Source organism: Colletotrichum lupini, chromosome 8 (assembly GCF_023278565.1).
Source record: "Colletotrichum lupini chromosome 8, complete sequence".
Lineage (NCBI taxonomy): Eukaryota > Fungi > Ascomycota > Sordariomycetes > Glomerellales > Glomerellaceae > Colletotrichum > Colletotrichum lupini.
In genome coordinates this window covers 352780-375931 of record NC_064681.1, presented here as the reverse complement: position 1 = coordinate 375931, position 23152 = coordinate 352780, and the positions used below count along the sequence as shown (strand labels likewise).

The 23152-nt window shown below is 36.0% G+C and overlaps 6 protein-coding genes across 6 annotated transcripts; 1 reads left to right on the top strand and 5 right to left on the bottom strand.

The window, feature by feature from the left end:
- Positions 1-3473: 3473 nt before the first annotated feature.
- CLUP02_14590 (uncharacterized protein) lies at positions 3474-3626 on the bottom strand (the record flags this gene model as incomplete). The annotated part of the gene is made up of 1 exon (XM_049293517.1): positions 3474-3626. A coding segment is annotated over one exon (153 nt), but the record flags the coding sequence as incomplete, so codon positions are not given.
- A 404-nt stretch (positions 3627-4030) lies between these two features.
- Positions 4031-4171, bottom strand: CLUP02_14589 (uncharacterized protein; the record flags this gene model as incomplete). Its single annotated transcript, XM_049293516.1, has 1 exon — positions 4031-4171. A coding segment is annotated over one exon (141 nt), but the record flags the coding sequence as incomplete, so codon positions are not given.
- A 9208-nt stretch (positions 4172-13379) lies between these two features.
- On the top strand, positions 13380-13685 carry CLUP02_14588 (uncharacterized protein; the record flags this gene model as incomplete). Its single annotated transcript, XM_049293515.1, has 2 exons — positions 13380-13547; positions 13647-13685. 2 exons carry the CDS (start codon positions 13380-13382, stop codon positions 13683-13685), a joined length of 207 nt encoding a protein of 68 aa, XP_049150661.1.
- Positions 13686-14157: 472 nt separating this feature from the next.
- Positions 14158-15119, bottom strand: CLUP02_14587 (short chain dehydrogenase; the record flags this gene model as incomplete). Its single annotated transcript, XM_049293514.1, has 2 exons — positions 14158-14969; positions 15023-15119. The coding sequence occupies 2 exons, from the start codon at positions 15117-15119 to the stop codon at positions 14158-14160; spliced, it is 909 nt and encodes a 302-aa protein (XP_049150660.1).
- Positions 15120-15997: 878 nt separating this feature from the next.
- Positions 15998-19663, bottom strand: CLUP02_14586 (GRIP domain-containing protein; the record flags this gene model as incomplete). Its single annotated transcript, XM_049293513.1, has 3 exons — positions 15998-16049; positions 16114-19063; positions 19138-19663. The coding sequence occupies 3 exons, from the start codon at positions 19661-19663 to the stop codon at positions 15998-16000; spliced, it is 3528 nt and encodes a 1175-aa protein (XP_049150659.1).
- Positions 19664-20625: 962 nt separating this feature from the next.
- On the bottom strand, positions 20626-21924 carry CLUP02_14585 (uncharacterized protein; the record flags this gene model as incomplete). Its single annotated transcript, XM_049293512.1, has 3 exons — positions 20626-21496; positions 21570-21805; positions 21901-21924. The coding sequence occupies 3 exons, from the start codon at positions 21922-21924 to the stop codon at positions 20626-20628; spliced, it is 1131 nt and encodes a 376-aa protein (XP_049150658.1).
- Between the last annotated feature and the right edge of the window lie 1228 nt (positions 21925-23152).

The following is a 23152-nucleotide window of genomic DNA, read 5'->3' as shown; positions in this document are numbered from 1 at the left end:
AAAGTATAAAAAAATCTTTATTTTATTTTAATTACGGATTTTAGTTAATAATATATAAAAAAGTATAATAAGGACTATAAACTATAAAAGTTATAATAAATATAAATAAACTTAAAAAAATCTATAAATAAGCCTTATTAAACCTCGAGTTCGTATAATAGTATATAAAAAAGAACGTAAATAAATTAAAAATTAAAGGACTATTTTTAAAAAAGGGGGATAGTACCTATTTTTTTTTTTTTAATATTAAAATAAAATAACTAAATAATAAATTAAATTTTAAAAAACTTAAACTTTTTAAAATTATTAAAAAGGTCTTATTAATTAATTATAAATTAAAATTACTAAATATAATACGATACTATCCCGTTTTTTATATTTTATTACTTAAACTTATATTAAAAGGTTTATATAGTAGTTTTTTTTTCCGGCTTTATAAGTATAAAAGATCGACCTTAACGGGATTACGCTTTTAAGGGAAATTATACGATATAGGACACTTTTTAACTATATAATATGCGTAATATATCCTAAGTACGCGCTTAACGTAATATAGTAATTTCGATATGAAAACTGCTATTTAATTCGGGATAGGTAAGCTGCCTTTTATACGGCAGCGCTAGTTAGAAAGGTCGATAGTAGAGGTCGGCCGTAATAGTTAGTTATAATAGTCGGCCGCTATAGTTAGCCGTAATAGTTAAAGGCGGCCTTCCTTAACTATAAAGGTTCTAAACTTTAATAGCGACGTAGAGGTTTTTAGAGAAAGGGCTAAATAGGCTAATATCTACTACTCTTTAGAGCTCGTAAAGATTCTTTTTATCTTTATTACTTCTAATATCGCCCAAAGCTACTCTCTATTTAAACTAAATAAATCTACTAAACAAATCTACTAAACAAATCTACTAAACAAATCTACTAAACAAACTTATTAATATATAAACTACTACCTAAATAGCTAGTTAGATAACTAGTTAAGAGGTTAGCTAGTTAAAATACTACTTCGACGAGAACCTACTCTAAAGATGCCCGTTGATAAGTCTGCTCCTCTTGGGCTAGGCGCCCTCTTCGGCTAGCTCGACGCTATAGCTATCGTAGTTAACGTAGGTATGCTTAAGAAGTAGCGAAGTACCTTTTAGTAGTACAGAATTTAGCTAGGCGATATTATAAATACTATAGATAGCCGGGCCGGTATAGATATTAGGATCCGGTATATTAATACTAGTTTAGTTATAATAGCTATAATAAACGGGCTAGAGGTATATAGGGTTAGGGCGATAAGTAGGCGCCTTAGACGGCTCTTATAGGACCCCCTGGGTAACGATAATACTTATATAAAAGAATAGATTATACTAGACTTAGCTACCTACGCGGGCTAGTACTAGGAGGTCTTATGCGCGTTAGAGTAGGTAAAGCTCGCCCTATAGGCGGGTAGTAGAAGGTTAGGAGCTGTTAATAAAAGGAAGATAACGGTCGAGTCGGTTAACTATTTTAATTAGTAGTTAGGTATAGAGCGCAATATACCTAGTTTTCCCTAATGCGTAATATACGGTACGGCCCCGGCGGATTGCTCCGTCGGGGGGATTAAGAGGTTTATATATAAAAGATTATATTATTATTAAACTAAACTAATTAGACTATAAAATCGAACGAATTATTAATTATAAAATTAAGAATAAAATACGAGAATTCCTTATTAAATAAAAAAACTATAAATATAAAAAAAAAATATAAGAACTTATTATAAACTTTTAGAACTTTTAGGAATTCTTTTTAAAATACTAAAGTTAAAATTAAAACTAGAACTCCTAATTATTATAGTATCTTAATTAATTATTTTAAAAGTATTATTAAATTACGCTTTTTATATAATAACCGATTTATTTTTGTTAATAATATCGAGAGGATTAAGAATTACTTTCCCCCTTTTAAATACTATTCTTTTTTTTTAAAAAAAACGATCTAATTTTAATAAAGACTAATCTATTTTAGCTTATATATAACGTAAAGCTTTTACCTATTTTTAAAAAAGAAGCTCTTTTACTTCTTTTCTACGTTCTAATTTATCGGCTTTAAATAAAAAACGATTTATTATGAGTACGATTAATATAAAAAAATACCAAAAAAAAAAAGAAACTTATAATCGTATATAGTATTAGTAATTATGTTATAAAAATAACTACGATATATATACTTATAATATTTTAATTTACCCTTTAATATTTTATACCTTTACCCTAATAAATAATAAAATAAGTAAGGTATTATAATTTCGAATCCTCGCTCTTTAATTTTAAAAGTAAGCTTTAGTTAACGATATATTAAAAATCTAGCGGATATGTTAGTATTTTTAAAAGAATTACTTAACGAGCCCTAACTTAGGCTATAATAACTTATTTATAAGTCTATAGAAATAAAACTTTTAGAAAAGAGACTTAATATTATAACTTAATATATATAACTAAGACTAGGGCCCGCCCCATAAGCTTATAGTAGCTATAATATACTATATATATAAAAATACGGGAATATAAAGTAATTCTTATAAAATAAAAGAACTATAAATAAGTTATATATAAATAAGAAGTAGTAATTACGTAATAAAATAATTATTGTAATTATTTTAAATAATCGCTTATTAATATTTACTAAGTAATTACTTAATAAATAAAAGTAATTATTAATAAAGGATATATTTATAAATAAACTTATATATAGTATAAACTTAAGCTAGGCTCTAAGATAGACTTTTATAGCTTCTTTAATAATTAACTTAATATTAAATCTTATAATCGCTTTTAATTATCTTTACTAAGAACCCCTTTTAATAAAACTACGATTAATTATTAAAGCTTTACTTATTTTATAACTTATAAATATAGTTTTAGAGAAGCTATTTATAACTACGATATTATTTACTTAGTACTCGTAGCCTTAACTTTTATTAATATACTTATTACGACTAGCTAGCTATAATAAAAGGGCTATAGAATTATAAAAAAAGGCTAAGGCTTATTAATAAGCTTAGGCTAAATTAAATAAGTCGTTATTTAAGTTAGAGCGTCTTCGTTCTTAAAAGCGAATAGTATTTAAAAAGAGTTAAGTTATATTAAAAAAGTTTTTTAAAAACTCTAAAAATACTTCTTTAGTAGCTTATAAAGTATAAGCTAACGGTATTTTTAAAATTATTAATTAGGACGCCGTAATAACTAAGAGTTCTAGATTTAATTTTAATTTTAATACTCCTCGAAAAGTTATTAAAAATTCTAAAGGTTCATAATAAGTTCTTATATATTTTTTTTATATCTATAGTTTTTTTATTTAATAAAGAATTCTTATATTTTATTTTTAATTTTATAATTAATAATCCGTTTGACTTTATATTTTAATTAGTTTAGTTTAATAATAATATAATTTTTTATATATAATCCTCTTAATATAAGTTTAAATAATAAGATATAAAAAATAAAATAGTATTATATTATATTTAATAATCTTAATTCGTAATTAATTAATAAGACTTTTTTAATAATTTCAAAAGGTCTAAGTTTTTTATAATTTAATTTATTATTTAATCGTTTTGTTTCAATATTATAATAAAAGAAATAGGCACTATCCCCCTTTTTTAAAAATAGTCTTTTAATTTTTAATTTATTTACGTTTTCTTTTATACGTTATTATATAAACTCGAGGTTTAGTAAGGCTTATTTATAAATCTTTTTAAGTTTATTTATATTTATTATAGTTTTTATAGCTTATAGTCTTTATTATGCTTTTTTATATACTATTAATTAAAATCCGTAGTTAAAGTAAAATAGAGATCTTTTTATACTTTTACTAACTATATTATTATATACGAATTAAGCTATTAATAAAAGTACTATTTAATTATCTTAGTCGTAATTTATATAATAATAAAGGTATATTTTAAAGATCTAATTAATCCTTTTTATTTATCTATTGGTTTATAAATAAAATAATATTAATAGCTTATAGTTTATATTAAGTTATAAAATTAGAGATTTTTAAAACTTTAAAATAAATAGCTTATCTTGATTAAAAATAATTCTTTTAATAAACTATAGTTCGAAAGTATAACCTTAATAAATACGTATATTAGGTCTTTTATAGTACTTAATATTTTATAAAGAATAAAATATACGAACTTAATAAGTTAATTAACTATAACTAAGATACTATCGTACTATATTTTAATAAATAGTTCTCTAAACTTTAGTAATTTAATAATAAAGTTTTATATAATTAATTACTATGCTTTTATTAATAATTATAATAGTTATAGCTTATTATAAAGCTTATACGGGCTATTTTTATTTCTTTTATAAATTACATAGTCCTTAATTACTTTTATAATTTTAGTACGTATAGCGGATTTATTATAGTATTAGCGAATTTGTTTTTACGTTTTAGTAATTCTTTAATAGCTATATACTAATATATTATAAATTTTTATAATAAGCTTAGGGATTATTTTTTTAGTCAAGTTAGTATTAATCTTTTTAGCTATTATAAAGAGCTTCGTAATTAGTATAAGGCTACTATTTTTCTCCTATTTAAAAATAACTTATGTTTTTTTAAAAATTATAACTTCGTAATTAGGTCTTTTATTAAGAGCGTCTATTTTACTATTTTCTAGACCTTTTTAATAAATAATTTAGAAATTACACTTAAATAGGAATTCGCTTTATTTAACTTATCGTTTATTTAGATTTTTATTTATTATAAAGTTTATAAAGTTTTTATAGTTTATATAAACTATAACTTTATATTTAGTTCTAAATAACTATAATCTCTATTTTTAAAATACTTTAATAATAGCTATTAGTTCTTTATTATAAATTTATTAATTTAATTTTATTTTATAAAATACTTTGAAATAGAAATAATATAAATAAAGCTTTTTTTATTTATTTTATTATTTTAAAACCGCTCTTATAATAAAGTCTAAGGTATTAGTCTCGATTTTAAAAGGTTTTTAGGGGTCTAAACTTATAATAATTAGTTTAAAAATAATTATATTCTTAACTTTAATAAATACTCTTTTATACTTAAGATTTTAAATAAATAGGGTATCTTTTTATATTAAGTTATTAAAAGGTTTAATTATATTAATATTGTTTTTAAAAAATCGTTAATAAAAATTAACGAATTTTAAAAATCCTTATACGTCCTTAACGTTTTATAATATAAACTAGTCTTTAACTACTTCTATTCTTAATATTTATATATAAATTTATTTTAATATAATAATATATTTAAAAAAGTTTATTGTTTATATATAAAACTCGTATTTAGAGGGCTCGGTATATAATTTAGCATCTTAGAGTTTTTAAAATATTATATAAATATACTTTTTATATATTTTAAAATTAAGAGAAAGAATAAGAATATTATTAATATAAATAATAATAAAAATATCGACGTACTTCTAAAGTACGTAATTAATTATTATTTAAAAAGTTATTAAAGTATTAATAAGTTTAAAGGGTATAATAAAGTATTTAAAAAGTCCTTTATAAGTTCGGAATACTATTTTTTATTTATTTCCTTTTTTAATCCGAATTTAGTTAAATACTTTTTTAAAATTTATAATAATAAACTAATTAGTTTTATAAAATAAATTTCTAAGCTTAGTAATAACTAATAAGGGGTAGTAATTCTTTTTTATAATTTCGTTAAGTTTTTTATAATTAATAATAAGTTTTAATTTTCTTTTTTTTTCAATATAAAAAATAAGGGGAATCCGGTAGGAGAATTTAATAGTTAAATATATCTTTTTTTAAGTTTCTTATTAATATATTTATTAAAGTACTCTTATTCTTTTTAATTTATTAAGTATATTAAATAGAACCTAGGTTATATTCTTTTTTTAAGTTCGATTTTTATATCCTAGCTATTATATTTTAATAATCCTATTTTTTCAAGTTCTATAAATAGTTTTATATATATTTAGTATTTTTTAAGTATAGTTTAGAATCGTTATAATCTTTAATTATTAGTATTAATTATAAACTTCTTAGAGCTTTTTACTATTTTAATAAAAGTTATATATCGTATTTATTCTCGTTCTTTAAGAGGTTTTAAAAATCTATTTAAACCCTTTTTTTTTTAAGTTATTTAGTAACTAGATTTTCTTAAAGAACTTAGCTAGTAATTTAATTTATTTATAAATTATGCTTTTATAATTACGAGATTCTTAAAATAATATTAATATCTCCGATTTTTATAATATTATATTATAGTTATTCTTATTAATTATTAATATATATCGAGAGGTATATAGTCTCTTAATTAATATATCTATAGTTATAATTAACTCGTTCTCTTTTTATTATTTATAGTTAATATAAGTTATCTTTTTATATTTATAATAAATTAAGTTCGTTTACTATTCTTAGTAAAATATAGGTTTTTTATACGCTATTATTAATAATAGCGTTTAATCCTTATTTATAAATATTAAGGTTAACTTATAAATATACGTCGTTATATTATTTAGTTATATATAAGAATTTCTTTTTCTTTTACTTTTTATTATTCTTTTATAATTAGCTTTTTTAGTTTTTTATTATTTATTTTTTTAAATAGTTCTTTTATTTATATTTCTCTTAGTATTCCCTCTATACCTTAGTTTTTTTAATATAGTAAATTTAGTATTAGTTATGTTTATAGTCTTTTTGATTTATATATTTACTATTAAAGTACTTTATAAAAAAGTTAGGGTTTAGGCTAAATATTATTTTATTATCGTTATTAAAGCTTAGTAGCGTCTAGCTAAGTAGTTAGTTTTTTATATAAATATCCTTAATAGGCTTATTATTACGTCTTTATAAATAAAAACGATTATTTTATTTATATATAAAGTACTAAAAATATTTATTATTTAAGCATTCTACTTAAAATAATTCTTTATAAAAAGGGTTTTTAGGGTTAAATAGAGAGTAATTTTTATTTATATAGGGGGTTATTATAACCTTTTTATATTTTTTAGTTTTATAAAACTAAACAGTTTAGTTATTTTTAAATAGATAAATATATTTATATTATAATTCGTTATTATTCTTTTTAAAATTAATATTATTAATACTAAGTAGTATTTTATAATCGATCTCTATTTAAGTACGTTATTAAGTAACGTTATAAAGTTTATCTAAATTATAAAGTAATTCTGCTTTATTAAAATAAAAAGAACTAGTTCTAACTTTAATATTTTCTTTTTTAAAGTTAAAGTTAATTCTTTTTTTTTTATAACTTTAAAATTAAGAATTAATCTCTTAAATACTTCGATCTTATTTTTATATAAGAGGTTTTCGAGCTACTCCCTAACTTTATAAATAAATTTTTATTACTATTTATTTTTTATATTATATAAATAGACTTAGTTAGGATTTTATTTAAATCGAGTCCTTTTTTAAACTTAATAAATTATTTTTAGTTTATATAGTTTCGTTATACTATATATACGAGGCTATTTATAATTCTTTTTATATTAAATCCTCTTTTTTTAAGCTTAAAAAACTACTTCTTTATATTAGTTAAGAATCTTTATTTAATTCGTTTTTTAAAAAAGTTAAGTATATTCTTTATAACGGGGTCCGTTTTACCCTTTTTTTTTATTTTTTTATAAATCTAAGAGAGTATAATAAAGTATTTAATATTATTCTTTTTAAAAATATAAAGTTAATAAGCGGGTGTTTTTTTTTTTTATTATTACTAAAGTTTTAATAAGTAGTAAGGTAGATCGTTTATTATTCTTAGGTTATTTAGGGTACTATTTTATTTATTTTTTACTATTTTAATAAGTAAGGTAGTTATTATTATAATAAGCTATTTATAAAAATTATTTATAAAGAACTTCTTTATTTATAATATTAGCTTATTTTTTTAAAATAGGTTAGTATTAAATATGCTTAGGTTATTAGTAATCTTTAGCTATATATCCTAACTTATTATAATTATAGTACTTAAAGTCTTTTTTTTAGCGAGGTTATTTTTTTTAATAACGTTAAGATTTATAGGTTTATTATAATACCCGGTCGTAGTAGTTATTAATTTATATTTATATTTATTATTAGGCTTAGATCGGTTATTCTAAGCGTTTTACCCTTTTTATTTAAAGCGTCGTTCGTAAAGTCGATTATTAATTTTAATAGTTATATCGATATAATTATAAAGTTTATTGGGCCGGTTTTATTAAAAAAGGTCGTCCTTAACTTCTTTTTTTAAGCTATAATAAAAAGCTATTATAAGTACTTTATTACCCTAGTTAAGCTTAGAAATAATCTATCTAAATTTAGATATATACTTACTAACTAATCCCTTTTATATAAGGGTTATAAGCTTTCGTTTAGTAATTCGTTTTTATCGGAGTTACTAAAAGTTTCTTTAAGTCTTTTTTTAAACTTATTATAATTATTAAAGATCTTTTTAGTATTTTCGTCTTAAATATTACGTTCGTTCTCGAGGTAGTTTTTTATAAAGGGTTCGAACTAAGCGAGGGTATCCTTTTTAAAAAATAAAGCTATATAGTAAACTTTATCGGTTTTAATAATAAAAAAGGTTTTATAATAATATAAATAGGCCCTAGTTTAAATAAGGAATTTTTAAAAAGTATTTAGGGACTTATTATAAAGTTTTAGTTTAGGGTACTTAGCTCTAGGTATTAAAAGAAGTCGGGGTATTATAAGCTAAGCATAAAGTTACTTATTCTCGTTTTTAAGTTTAAGTATTATATTATATAGTTATTAAATAGTAAGTATAGTTATTTTAATAAGCTGCGCTATGCTATTATTATTAATAATTAATATATTCGTATTATTTAGTTAGTCTTTTATAAAATAAACTTACTAAATAAGAGTAATTAAAGTATTATAACTAGCTAGTTATAGTAAGTATATTAATAAAAGTTAAGGCTATAAGTACTAAGTAAATAGTATCGTAATTATAAATAGCTTTTTTAAAATTATATTTATAAGTTATAAAATAAGTAAGGCTTTAGTAATCGATCGTAGTCTTATTAAAAGAGGTTCTTAATAAAAATAATTAAAAATAATTATAAAATCTAATATTAAGTTAATTACTAAAAAAGTTATAAAAAGTCTATTTTTAAGCCCGGCTTAAGTTTATATTATATATAAATCTCGTTCTTAAATATATCCTTTATAATATTTTATTTATTATTATTTAATTATTTACTAAACGGTCGTTCGTCCTACTTATTTATAATTATTTATCTTACTTATTTACGGGCGTTCGTTCCTTATTTTATTATATAATCGTAGTTATATAACTTATTTATAGTTCTTCTACTTTAAGAGGAGTTACCCTAAATCCGTATTTTTATATATATAGTATAGTAGCCGCCGCAGGTCCTATAGGGCGAGGCCCTGACTTTATTATATATATTAGGTCGTAATAGAATACTTTAGGCCGCTATTCTAGCTATTATTACTAAGTTCCGTACCCCCGGATCTATTTTTATATATAATAAGGAATTAGTTAAACTAATAAGGGCTAGTTTTACTATTTATTACCCTTAACTTTTTATATTATTTATACGATTTTATACGCTCTTTTTTAGAATAATTACTTAATTAATATCTATTTTTTTTATAAATATAATATTACTTTTTTTATTACCCTACTTACGAGTTAAATCTTTACTTATTTAATAAATCTAGGCCTCTTTATTAATAATTACCGTATTTAGCCTCTTTTCTTTTCTTATTATACGTCTAATCGACTTAATATTATTAATAAGGGCCGTTATATACTTAAAAATAGGTTTAATATAGTATTTTTATTTTAATATTAAAACTAAATCTTAGCCTTAAGTAAAGCGTTTCGTAGTCTTTAGGTACTTAGTATAAGGTTATTTTTACTTTTAATACGCGCTAAATTATAATATAAAAATATTTAATTTTCCGCTTATTAGTTCCCTTATTTAGCTAGGTTTTCGCTAGCTTATTAATTTAATTAATAAGCTCTTTAAAGATCTTTACTCGTAATTTACCCTCTATTATCCTAGTTATAAATATAAAAGAAATTACTTATAATTTAAATAAGAGCTCTAAGTTCTTATTATAAGTCTCGAAGTAGCTTCGGATTATATTAATAATACTAAAAAAGTCGTTTCAATTAAAATTACGTACCGCTTTATAATAATAATTAGAGGCTTTATTTATTAAAATAATATTAATTACTAAATAGTATTAGTATTCCCTAATCCTAACCTTTTTATAATAATTATAAAATATCGTTAGGGTTTTTTATAAGACCTTATACTTCCCCCTAAAATATAATTTCTTTTTTAAATAGATCTTTTTAAAGTTTATAAATTATTTCGTATTTATTATTATATTTTCAATATTTATATATAATCCCTACGTTACTACGTATTATTAATAGCTTTAAGTCGTTTATTCTTTTTTATATTAGCTAATTAGTGCCGAATTTCGTATTAATAACGGTAACGAGCTATAGATTAAAATAAGTAGAATTACGAATTATCGTACTTCTAATATTATATTTTGTTTCTATATATCCTTTTATAATAATAGATTACTATTAGTAATTATAAAGAGGAAATCTGCGTCGTCTACCCTTTTTTTAAATTTATTAAAGCGATTATACGCCCTATTAACTTATACTTATTTTTATAATACGAATTCCTTCTTTATAATCGTTATTACTAAGATTTTATATAGTTCTTATAACTATAACTATATTAATAATACCCCTTATATATAAAAGAATCTATTAATTACTTTTATAATTCCTAGGCTTACGCTTACGAACTATTTATCTAATTAATAACTAAAGTCGTTTATAATTTTATAAAATAGGGGTTACTTTTATAGCCCCTTTTTCTTATAAACCTTAGTTAAATAGATTAATACTACGTTAATTTACTTATTATTAAGCTAATTTATAATTCCATGTATTTATATCCCCTAATAATCCGGGTTAATATTTACTTATTTATAAAGGATTAGGATTCTATTTAAGATCGGGTTCCTCCCTCTTTTTCTTTACTCTAACTTACTAAAAGTTATACTCTAGCTCGTATTTATATTAATAATTATTAGCGTATTTAATCTTAATAAGAATATATTTAACCCGCGTATTAATTATAATAAATCCGTACTTTTATTATTCAACGAATTTATTAAGGTCTAAGAGATTCCTATTTCTTTTTACTATCTCGCTATTACTCTCGTTTTTACTATTTTTAATAATTACTATTACTTTTTTAAATCGCTAGTTATCGTACTTACTAAAATCCTCTTTTTATTTAATATAAAAAAGTAGGTTTTAATAGTTCCTTTTTTTAATAATAATAATAGACGTTTATATTATTATAAAAAGATATAATAATTAGTCTCGGGATCTTTATTAGTTATTAATATCCGCTATTTTATATATTTCTAACTTCTTAAGCCTCGTACTTTTTATAATTTCTAAATAGCTTCTTTTTTTAACTTACTTCTTTTAAAATAGTATTTTATAAAAATAGTTAAAAATAAATACTAAATAGCTTATAAAAGAGCTATATAAGTTATTAAGTATAATTAATAAAGTTAAGCCCTCTTTTTTATAAAATTATAAACGTTAAGGACTTATTAAAAATATTTAATTATTACTTATACTTAGTAAGGCTAAATACCTTAAAGATCTTTTTTTTTATAGCTTCTTAGTATTCTATTTTATATTTTTTAAATAGTCTTTTTTATAACTTAATTATAATTAAGTAATTATCGCTTATTAATAATCCCTTTTATTACTTAGTTAATTTTTTAAAATTAATAATTTTATACTAGGAGCTAATATAAAAAGAGCTATTTAATAACCCTTTAAAAGATTCTTTTTTTTTCCCTTTAAAGCCGGATTTTCTTAGCCTTTTTTTAAGTTAATAATAATTATAATAAAAAGTTATAAAACTATTTTAGGGTAGCCGCCTTTTTTTTAAATTAATCTCCGAGATTTATAATACTTTTAACTCGATATTCTTAAGATTTCTAAATCCCTTTTTCTTTTATTAAACCGTTCTTTATATTATATTCCTAAGTAACATCGGGGGGTAATTAAAAAGGCTACGAAGAGATCCTTTAAACCTAAGCTTAAAGTTATAATTATAAAATCCTCGTAATAATAGACCTTTTTATATATTATAAATCTCTTAGTTTTATAATTCCTATATAAGTTCTTATTACGCTTACTAAGAATATTTATATTTAAAAATCTTTTTTTTAATTACGTAGTTCTTTTTTATATTATACTATCGAGCTTATTTATTATATTAATTAATTAAGTAAGTAATTGCTACGTAAGTATTTTTTTTTACTAATTTAACTAGCTAATTTCTAATTACGGGCCGGTAATAAAAAAGTTATTTAGTAAAAAAGCTATTTAAAATAATAGTAAAAGGCTAGTTACTTAAGTAGTTCTATCAATTAATATAGTTTAACGTAATAAATATCGACTTTTCGTAAGTAATAAAGGGTTATAATTACTTAATTCCGTATAATATTCGAGGATCGCCCCTTTTTATTTATTTTTATAAAGTTAATTAGTACGAATCTCCTATCCTATATAATATTAAAAAGTTATTTCTTTTATATAACGAGATACCTTACTAATTTATAATAATAAAACTTAATTACTAATTAGTATTAGTATCCTTATTATAAAGTATTTAGTTTAAACTATAATTAATAAAAAGATTAATTAAACTATATAAATATTTACGTAGTAAGTATAAAAAAGAGGTTCTAACTATAAGTTAGGCTAGCTATGATAATCCTAAATAGGGCCCCTAATTAGCCCCTACGTATTCGGCTATATATTACGGTCGAATTAGACTTTTAATCCGATAGATATTAAAAACCCTTTTTATATTTATATAACCTGTTTTTTTTAATTATTATACCGCTATTAGATCCGGTCTCTTAGTAATACTAAAATTATTTAACGTCCTTTTTAAATAAATAATTTAACTATATTAGAAAAATAAGTAATAACGATTAAAACTTCTAGCTCTGTTAAAATAACTATTTTAACATTCGAGCTACTATACTTAAATAGTAAAGTAATATAATTCATGGACATATCCATAGTTCTAGCATTGTTTATGGGAATTTTCGAGTTTTCGCATACTGCGAAGGGCAAATTCTGCGCGCTATGTCTACCTAATCCCGCTCAAGTAACGTTAAGCCCACCCTCCTAACCGTTACTTCGGGTCGTCCTACAATATAGCACTACAAGAATTATACTCTTTGTCATAAATAGAAAAGACGTTAGATTAGGAAGAGGTCGGCGCCTGGGGCATTATTATAAAGGACAACATCGTCACTGTCGGCAAGATGATCAACGCCGAGTGGGAAAAGATTTCGGAGCAGGTCCGGGCCTCGAGGCGCACCGCCAAGCTGTTGGAGTCCCGCCTCCAGGAGCGAGAAGCCATCCTGGCACAGTACCACGAAGAAGATGAAGCCGTCGACATGCTTAGAGCCGGAGGTCCTCTGGGATTCTGGGTAACGTACTCATCTATTTGTTGCTAGATGCTAAAACTCTGCTTAGCGGTCTCGTCAACCTAACTAAATTGAGATTCCTGAATATCTTCCCATCTCAAGGTCAAGTATCGAAGCATCAACATTAGAAGCTCGAGATAAGTGATTAATAACATCTAGATACCTAACCCACGTTCGTAAGCAAGTTGAAATGGAAAAGAAAAGAGGCAAAATAATTCAACTTGAACTCGCGACCTCTCATCATTCTAGCGACCAAGCACCGATACACAAGGTATTTGAATACATATCACATACTCGCCAAACATCTGCTTCCCACCAAACCTACCGCACCGAAAAATGCACAAAAAAACAAGCCATCCATGGCATCACGTAGGACCGTGAGCCAACATCCTCGCTTCCTGGAAGCTGGAATTGTACCGCTCAGCCATCGACTACAACGGACGGTGCTTGTTGACAACCACTTCACGTTCCCTTCCCAAAAGGGTCCGACACAAATTCGGATCTCAAGACTCGATTGATAATCTATCCGCATCCCACCTTGCCTAGCATGTTTTCATGACCCCAACGCCGCAGCGAACCCGTGTACCACAATCTCTTCCCAATCACCCCCACCTCACATCCCAGCAGCAAGAGTATACCCCCCGTCAACAGCAAGCGTCTGCCCATTCAAATACTGATTACACGCAAAAAACAGCACCGTAGACGCCATATCCTCATCCCTCCCAGGCCGTCCCGCGATAACCTTATCAGCATACTTCTCCTTTGGAATCTCGCTCTTCTGCTCCTCATCAGCCGGCCCCTTGGTCGTCATCTCACTGGGGAAAACACCAGGCGCGATGCTGTTCACGCGGATCTTCAACCCATTGGACGCAATCTCCTCGGCGAGCATGCGGTTCACGTGGATCGTCGCCGCCTTGGACGCGTTATACGAGAAGTGGTGCTGCGACTTCTTAATCATGCCGCTGATGCTGCTGATGTTGATGACGGTGCCGGACCAGCCGTGCTGTTCGTCTGTGGATTTCTGCAGGAGGGGGAGGAAGCTCGCGGCGACGTAGAAGACGGCCGCGACGTTTGTGCGATAGGTCTCGGTCCAGTCCTCGAAATCGGCGGAGGCGTCGTCGAAGAGGCTTGCTTTCATGTCCTGCGCGGAGTCGCTCTCGACTTCGAAGGCGGCGCTGGAGACGCCGGCGTTGTTGACGAGGATGTCGAGGGCGGGTTCCTTTGATTCGATTTCCTTGTAGAGTTTGTCAATGTCGGATTTCTTGGTGACGTCCGCGACGATGGGGACGATGGAGCCGGGGACGTTTTGGCCGTAGGTTTGGACGGTGTTGTCGAGCTTGGATTGGTTGCGGGAGGTGATGTAGACTTTCGCGCTGTTGGAGGCGAGGGCTTGGGTTGCCATTAGGCCTATGCCTGTGCCGCCGCCTGGAGGGGGTTAGACCACGGTCTCGGGGGATGAGGGAGAGGAAGTATCGTACCCGTGACGAGAGCGACTTTGCCGGTGAGGTCAAAGAGGTGGTTGCGGGTGAAGAGCTTGTTGCCCTCGGGGCCGGATGTCTTTTGGCCAGTAGGCATTTTGGCTTGTTGGATGGGGTGTTTGCGGGATGGGATGTGGATCGTGGGTGTGGTGTTGGGAGAAGAGATTGTTGCGTGTGCTCGCGTGATGAGTGAGGTGGAAATACTCAATCTAGCTGTGTTGACGGCGTGAGGGAGCACAAGAAGAGGTGAAGTTGAGGGCAGAAGGCGGCGGCTATATAAACCTCGTACTGAGGTGACGACTGGATGGGAAAGTACACGGGATGATCTCATCGTTATCTAACAAATCGAGACTAGATGCAGAAGGCGCCAATTGAAGCGTAGGAGACACGGAAGAGGCTGTCATGTCATCTTAAACACAATGCAATGCACGCGCGGGAGCAACTGCAGCAAGCCCCAAGCGGTGCTTTTAAGGGGAATAGCCCTGTCATCGAGATTCTACGGTCAGACTTAGACACGTAAAATTCTCGTCAGGTAAGGCTGGCAGCGAATTACTGTCCGCCATGGGGATGGTACACGAGCGGATGAGGTCAGTGAAGCCTCCATGACGACACCCACATGCAGTCAACCCCTGGGCCCGCGGAGGGAAAGATCCGGCGAGAGCTCCGGGCGCGGGGGAACTGGAGCTATGGCGGGGCACATGGCATGAGGTAAGCCGACTGCCCCGCCAGTTTGACAATCTAGACCGGCCCAACTTACACAACCTCACCGGCTACACCTCACCTCACCTTGCTCACCTTGCCTTCCTCACCTTGCCTTATCTTGCATTGAGCCTCAACTAATCACACCAAAGCAACACTAACAAAGACACACCCCACTGACGGCACGTAGAAATAGCCTAACCATCATGTGCATAGGAAGAAGCCATCCTGGGTATTTACTCATACAAAACTAATACAATCACTCCCTGTTCATCCTCACCTCACAGTGATGTGCTGAATAGCACTCTTCCACTTTTGCTCATCGCTCCTGTGAATCCCATGTTAGCAAATACATCCATCATCTACACATCAAAAGCGAGATCAAAACTTACTTGTCAAACTTGAGAATCCTCCCCAGAACAGGCACAAGCTGCTCCCGCAACTTATTATCCTTCTGCTCCAAAAACTGCAACATAATCGTCTTGAGATACAACGTATCCGCAGACCCTCCCGCGCCTCCAGCCGCAGGCCCACCATTCAGCCCAGACCGATTCGAGTCCATCGAACTCCGACCGCTTGTGACACTCGCCCCAAGCTTGGTCTGCACCGTCTTGAGCTCCTTATTCACCTTGTCGAACCTCTGCTTCGACTCCTCAAGCAACCTCCTCAAATCAGACTTTTGCCTCTCGGCGTCCCGAACCTGCTGCTCCGACGCGTCCAGCGTCGTCCGCAGATCCGAAACAGCAGACCGCATCTCCTTGACCTCCGCCTCGGCCTTCTCTTCCACGGATTCGAGCTCCTCCCGCCTCCGCCTCCACTCCCTCTCCCGGCTCTCCAGCTCCTCCTTCTCCGTCGAAAGCGTCTTGATATCCCGCTCCAGGTCGCGAATCTTTTGCTTCAGCTCCTCCGTCTCCCTCGTCTTGCGACGCGCGAGCGTGCTCGATTCGTCCTCCATCCGGTCCCGCTCCTCAATCGCAGCCTCCATCCGCGCCCGCATCTCCCGCACTTTACTATCGGCGCGCTCGTCCACGTCAGCAAGGAGCCCCCGCATCCGCTCCGCCTCACGCGATCGCTCCGAAAGATGCTTCTGGATCTCGGCCAGCTCCTCCTCAAGCGACTCGGACTGCGAACGCGCTTCCTTGAGCTGTATCGTCAGCTCGCCTGTCTGGTCGCGCATGCTGCCCAGTAGACCCTGCGCGTTCGAATACTGCTGCGTCTTGAGATCCGCCTCCTCCTGAAGAGACTTCTTCTCCTTTTCGAGCTTCTCGATTTGCTCTTCGAGCTCCTTGACCTTGGGCCGGAGTTTGTTGGCGTCCTCCTGTACCCGCTGGAGCTCCCGGGCCGTCTTCTCCTCCTTGGCGGCGAGCTCAACCTTTTCGGCCTCGGAGCGACGCAAGTCACGCGCAGACACCCGCTGGGCATCCTCAAGACGGAGCTTGTTGTTCGTCTCGGCTTCAACCTTGCCGCGGAGCGCCTTGATCTCGGTCTCGCGGTCCGACGCCAGGCGCTGCGCCCTCGTCACTTCCGCCTTGAGATCCTTCTCCTTCTTCTCGAGGTTACGCAGCTCCGCATTCTTCGCGGTAAGCTCCTCCTTGGTCGTCTTGAGCGCAGCAGAGTCCTGACGCAGGCTCTTCATCTCAGGCTGCGCCTTTTGCAGCACCTCACGCAGTTCGGTGAGATCCTTGTACCTGCTCTGCGCCAGCTGTTGCGCGGCGCCGAGATCAGACTGCAACGTCGACGACTTGCTCTTGAGATCCTCGTACTCGCGCTGGAGGTTATCAAATTCGCCTTGGAGCTTCTCCGTCGCCTTGGCGTCGTTTGCCGAAGACCCAAGCTCCTTCTCAAGCTCCTCGATCCGCGTCTGCAGAGCCTTCTTCTCAGCCTCAAGGTTCTTGATCTTCTCTTTAGCCACAACATGCTCCTGGCCAATCTCGGTGACCTCGTCACGGAGCGTCTCAATTTCCTCGCGAAGATCCTCCTCGGTCTTGCGCTGCTTCGTCAGTCTCTCGATCTGGGAGTCTTTGGTGGTGACTTCCTCCTTGAGACGAGAAATCTCCGCTTCCAGAGCATCCGTGTCAACATCCTTGGCCTCCTCAGCTGCGGGCGGTGTCGCGGTTCCTGCGGTCGTAGCGGGCGTGGCAGGCGTCGCAGCGGCGGCGGCAGCAGCACCGCCCTTGCCCTTCTTCTTCTTGTTCTTCTTGGCGTTCTTGGAAGTACCGGCAGCACCTCCAGCTGCGGGCGAGTCGGTCGGCCCAGTTGTTGTTGAGGTAGCGGGTACGGATTCGCTCGCCTGCTTCTCAAGCTGCTTAGTAAGGTCGTCAATCTTTTTCTCGTTGTCAGCCTTCTCCTTCTTCAAGGTCTCGATCTGGCCGTTGAGAGTCTTGATATTCTTCTCCACGTCCGTCTTGGCGGCCTCCACCTCCTTGACACGAGCTTCCTCCTTGTCTGCGCGTGCATTGGACTGTGTAAGTTTCGACTGTGCCTCCTTTGCGTTCTTCTTGGCAGACTCGACTTCGCCCTTGAGCTTGGCCTCGACCTCCTTGAGCTGTTTCTGCGAGGCTTCCAGACGTTCGGTGAGAGACTTGATCTCGTTGTTTCTTGCCTCGAGCTGCGTCTCCAGAGAAGTCTTGACGGCAGCCACATCGCGCAGCTCACCAGCCTCCTTGGTCACCTTGTCGAGATTCTCCGTGAGATCGGCACTGGATTCCTTGGCGGCGGCGAGTTCGGCCTTGAGCGAGTCGACCTCTGTCTTGAGCTCCGCCTTGACGGTCTCAACCTGCGCCTTGAGCTTCTCAATCTCCTCGTCCTTGGCCGCCATGTCGGATTCGTACTTGGGCGCCTCCTCATCGTAGGAGAAGAAGTCGCCCGCAGCCTCGTCGGGCTTCTCCGCCCCAGGCTCCTGCGCCTTTTGCTTGGGAGAGAAGATGCCGAGAGCCTGCTGCAGGGGGGACTTGACGGCGGACGCATCGGGAGACTTGACGGAGCCGTCGTCCTTTGTATCCGTCGCGGCGTCCACTTTGTCCTTGGACTCTTCCGTCGGAGGAGCAGTTGCAGGTGCCGGTGCCGCAGCCTGCGCCGCTTTGAGCTCCTCCACCTCCTTTTTGAACTTCTCCACGTCCTTCTCGGCGGCTTCGCACTTCTTCTTGAAGTCGTCCTTTTCGATCGATACCCGCTTGTACTCGTCCATAATCATCTGCTCCTTCTGCTTCAAGGAGTTGAGATACTCGACGAGAGCCTCGGGTTCCCGGATCGAACCGACGCTGGTGTGTTCCTTAAGCACACGCTCAAAGGGCTCGATGGAGGTGGCGCGGCCGTGGGCGATTCTGTAGGATCGGAGGAGTTCTGCACTTTCGTTAACGTTCCGAGTTCCATCACAGTAGTTGGCATGTGCGCGCGCGCGAAGAAGGAATACACACCAGGATACGTCTTCTCCAGCTTTTCCAACTTGCGAAGCTTCATCTTGACCTCGGGAGACATCTCCGCCGCAGCAGCCGGCGGCGCAGCAGCAGCAGCAGTAGAAGTAGCGTCCTCAGCACCCTTCTCCTGCTCCTTGTCCCCGTTCTGGCCCTCCTCCGCCTTATCCTTGACGTTCTCCTCGCTCTTCTCCATATTGCCGTCCTTATCCGCAGCAGGCTTCGGTGTGCCTACGCGACTCGGCTCCTCGCCGTCGTCAAGCGCAAACGCCGCCTCAAAGACAGCAGGGTCCGGGTTCGAGGGGCTTCCGCCGTCGTCCTTTGCGCCGGCGTCGGCTGCCGCCTTCTTGGGACGGGGTCGTCGGGCGGGCGACTGGTTGCTCCGCGAGGTGGAGTCGGACCTGCGCGGGGTGCCTGTGCCTGTGCCTCCGCCTGGTTCGATGCGCTGTCGTGCTTGCTCCTGTCGAGCCTGTTCCTCCGCGATTGTCCGATCGATGGCGCCCTTGAGCCTCTGTTGGATTCCCATCATTGTCAGCGGGGACAGGTCCTGCTTGGGGTGGGGGAAGAAGAGAGGGCAGAAACGGAGATTGGGAGGAAATGGGAGGCGAAACCACCACGTGTAGGTCTAGATCAAGGTTTTCTTATCCCGGGGAGGAGGGTCTGTGGAAAGAGAGTAAGAGGGTTTGGGGAGGAACACCAGAGACGAACCTGGAACATGTTGCCGATCTAGGGATGATGGGATTACCCTGTGACCATGGAATCCCTCTCTGGGTGTATCGTTTACAATTCGGAGGTGCAGCAGGGAAGGTAAATGGTAAAAGTGGCTCAAAGTCTGAGAGAGAGCTATGCGCAATGGTCGATGTCGAGGATCGAAGGGCGCTGCATTATTGGTGGCGCAAGCACTACGTGGAGAAAGGGAGAGGGAGAAAAGGAACGTTTGGGCCAGCGCTGGTCTTTTGGAGAGGGTATTTGGGACGAGAGAATGCGAATGGTGTGTGTGTGTGTGTGTATGTTTGTGTGTAGGTGTGTGGTGGACGGGGAGGAATTTCATCCAAGGGACCCTTCGTACATTGGATGCAGCGGGTTTGAATTCACAAGTGTCCTTTCCTCACCTTTACCTTACCTTGGGTAGTACCTTAGTGAGGCGCTCAGCCTGCAGGGAGCTGTTCCAGGGTCACCGAGGTGCGTTGCGTTGCGTTGCGGGTGTGGGGACCTCTGCTCCCTTTAGCGTTCAGCCTCAGCACTAGCCACATTCGGTCCTCCGATCCACCGGTACTGCGGTGCTACGGTGCATCCCGGCTTCAAGCCCCCGAGTCCCGGAACGCATGTGGACGTTAACGCGTAAGTGTCTCCCACGAGATGACGGCACATTAATTAAAAATCTGTCGATGTGTTTTCTATTTCGTATGCTGTAGCTATGGCATGAAATAATCGGCTATAGCTAGCCAGCGCAGCGGTTCCCTATCACCACACCCCATTTTGTTTTTCAAGTCACTTACCGCCCTTGCCCTTCCGCTTCTTCGCCGCCGCCGACCCACCCTGTCGTCCCGTCGTCTTCGCGCCGGCAGCTTGCTCATCAGAATCCTCCTCCTCCTTGATAGGAACATCATCATCAGACTCCTTAAACTCCTCGCCCGTGGGAACATCATCCCCCCGCGACGAGCCGAGCACCTCCTGCATGATGCGTTTTCCCTCCTCCATCTCGCCGTTCGTGGCCCCGCAGCCCATGCACTTCCACGTGCCGATATCTGAGAGGGCCTTTGTGCCCGGTGGGGCCTGCCCGTTGACCAGCCTGCAAGTTTTGCAAATGAGGGCGATCCTGTTCTTGGATGCCGTCTCGTCCTCGCCGAGGAGGAGGTCCATGATGCGGTCGTACCAGTGCGACGAGCCCGGCAGACCCTCGGCTTGCGCGAATTGCTGCGACTGGGGCGGCGGCGGAGGCGGGTGGGCGTAGGCGTTTGGCGCGAATTCTTCGGTGGGTTCGAGGCCGTTGGGCGGCTGCTGCGGGGGACGTCCGGCTTGGAAGCCAGGAGGGGGACCGTCGCGGCGTTGAATGTTGGCGGTAGGAGGGGGTGCCATGTTCGTCCGGCCTCCAGGAGCGGCGACTTCGTGTTGCCTGCCGCCCTGCTGCTGCTGTCGCGGCTTCTTATCGTCGTCCCCTGCGTTCTGCTTCTTGTTCTTGCCCTTGCCTTCGTCGCCTCCGTACTTTTCTAGGAGTTCCAGGGTGGAGTTGTATTTTGTGGCGTCCTTGAGCTTCTGGATCGTCTTTGCGCGCTCGGCCTGCTGCTCCTTGAGGCGAGCGGATAGAGAATCGATGCGGTAGTTGAACACGGCCGTGACGGTTGTTCGCGTGAGGTAGATGCTGAGGAGGGCATGGTCAGTGTCTCATGTTCGCGCAGCCAGATTTCCATGAGAGAGGTAGAAGAACAACGTACAGGAGAGGGCCTCCAGCGACGCCAGTCCATTCTGAGGCGCCCATGTCGTTCCATCCTACCACGAGGAAGATGACGATGGAGTAGACGAGGTAGGCAAAGGCGAGGTACAAGGACCAGAGCACTCTGATGCGACGGGAGGTGGCGCGCGCGCCATCGAGTCTCGCTTGAGTGTCTGTGATCTTGGTAGACAGCGCAGAAAGGGTCTTCTCGAAGGAGGCGGGGGAGGAGTCGTCACGCTGTTGATCGGAAAGTCAGCGGTTCATCCGGTCCATTCCAGAAAGCGCGCATCATGCGCATAATGAGAGTAGGTCCTAGATCGTGGCAGACGTACCCTCCAGGGCCAGAAGGAGACCATGGCGAAAGATGATGCGGACACGTGCCGTGCTCAAAGAGGCATGGCCCAATTCGAGGGACTGTGACAGGAAAGACAGGAGGCAAGCGCAAGTCAAACAAAATGGAGTATGATGAATCGCGGCGGATGCAATGTTATGCGCAGTGGGAGATCGGACGAGCAGCGCCGCCGTATGTGTGGTCCTCGTGGCAGCTGTGGTCGGCGGGAAGAGGTGCGGGATCGGGGGAGTCGAGAGGCTGAGGTGGTGATGGCCTGGGAGGGGAGGAGCTTTCGTGACACAAATGATCCACCTTAGGTCTGGTGCCCACCTCAGGCAGTTGGACAGCTGTTTGGTTATGACGCAGCCTCGCAGGGCATCAGCGAACAGCTGTCCCCGGCGCTGAATGAGGAAACAGTGGGCCCGAGCTCTCCCTGCCACCACTAAGATAGAGCTGTTTTAGCGTCCTGACAGCTCCGGGATCAAGCCTCAGCTGCCCTGTGGAATATCAGCCTCAAGGACCTCACCTTAATTAAGATACATAGAGGGTGATAAAACACCATTAAGTGGTAGCCTCAACAACAAAACTGCTTAGAGTCAAGCACATCCGGTCTATCTATGGTGGAAATGTTGGGCTTCTAAGTGAGACGCTGGTTCTGGGAATATTCGTAATAGATATAACGAGCCTCAATTATTTTTCAAGAGTTACGTGATCAACAAATATCAATAAGAAATCTAGGAAGGTAAGCCAGCGAAGAGATGAAAAACAGCTAAGCAATAATGCTCCGCAGTCAATCTTCACAGAGACTTCATGTACACCAAGTCTACACTTTTCTTGAATCGAACTGTGGCTATCTCTCATGGCCGCTTGAGAAGCTGCCCTCAAACAAAAAGGACCAAGGTAGAAACAAAACATGAACCAAGCACCGAGGCTCGGGATACGATGCGTTTAGATAAGACTCAAGTTCGCTGCTAAGAGCATAAGATACTAGCCGTAATCAAGTAACCCACAATGTTCCCTCACAATCTCACAGTGACGTGGCCTCGAAAAAGAAAACAAAGCAGCATCAGGCTGGAGGCCACTGACCAATGCGACAAAAGTTGACTTGAGTCCTCGATAAATCTTGAACCCGAAACAGACTCTCATGCTGTGGGATCAAAATCGAAGCTAGACGACGAAATCACCATTGAGAATGAATGAGTCCACAGAAAGACTTACAAAGACCATCGTTAGTCTTTCATTCGAAGTCAGCT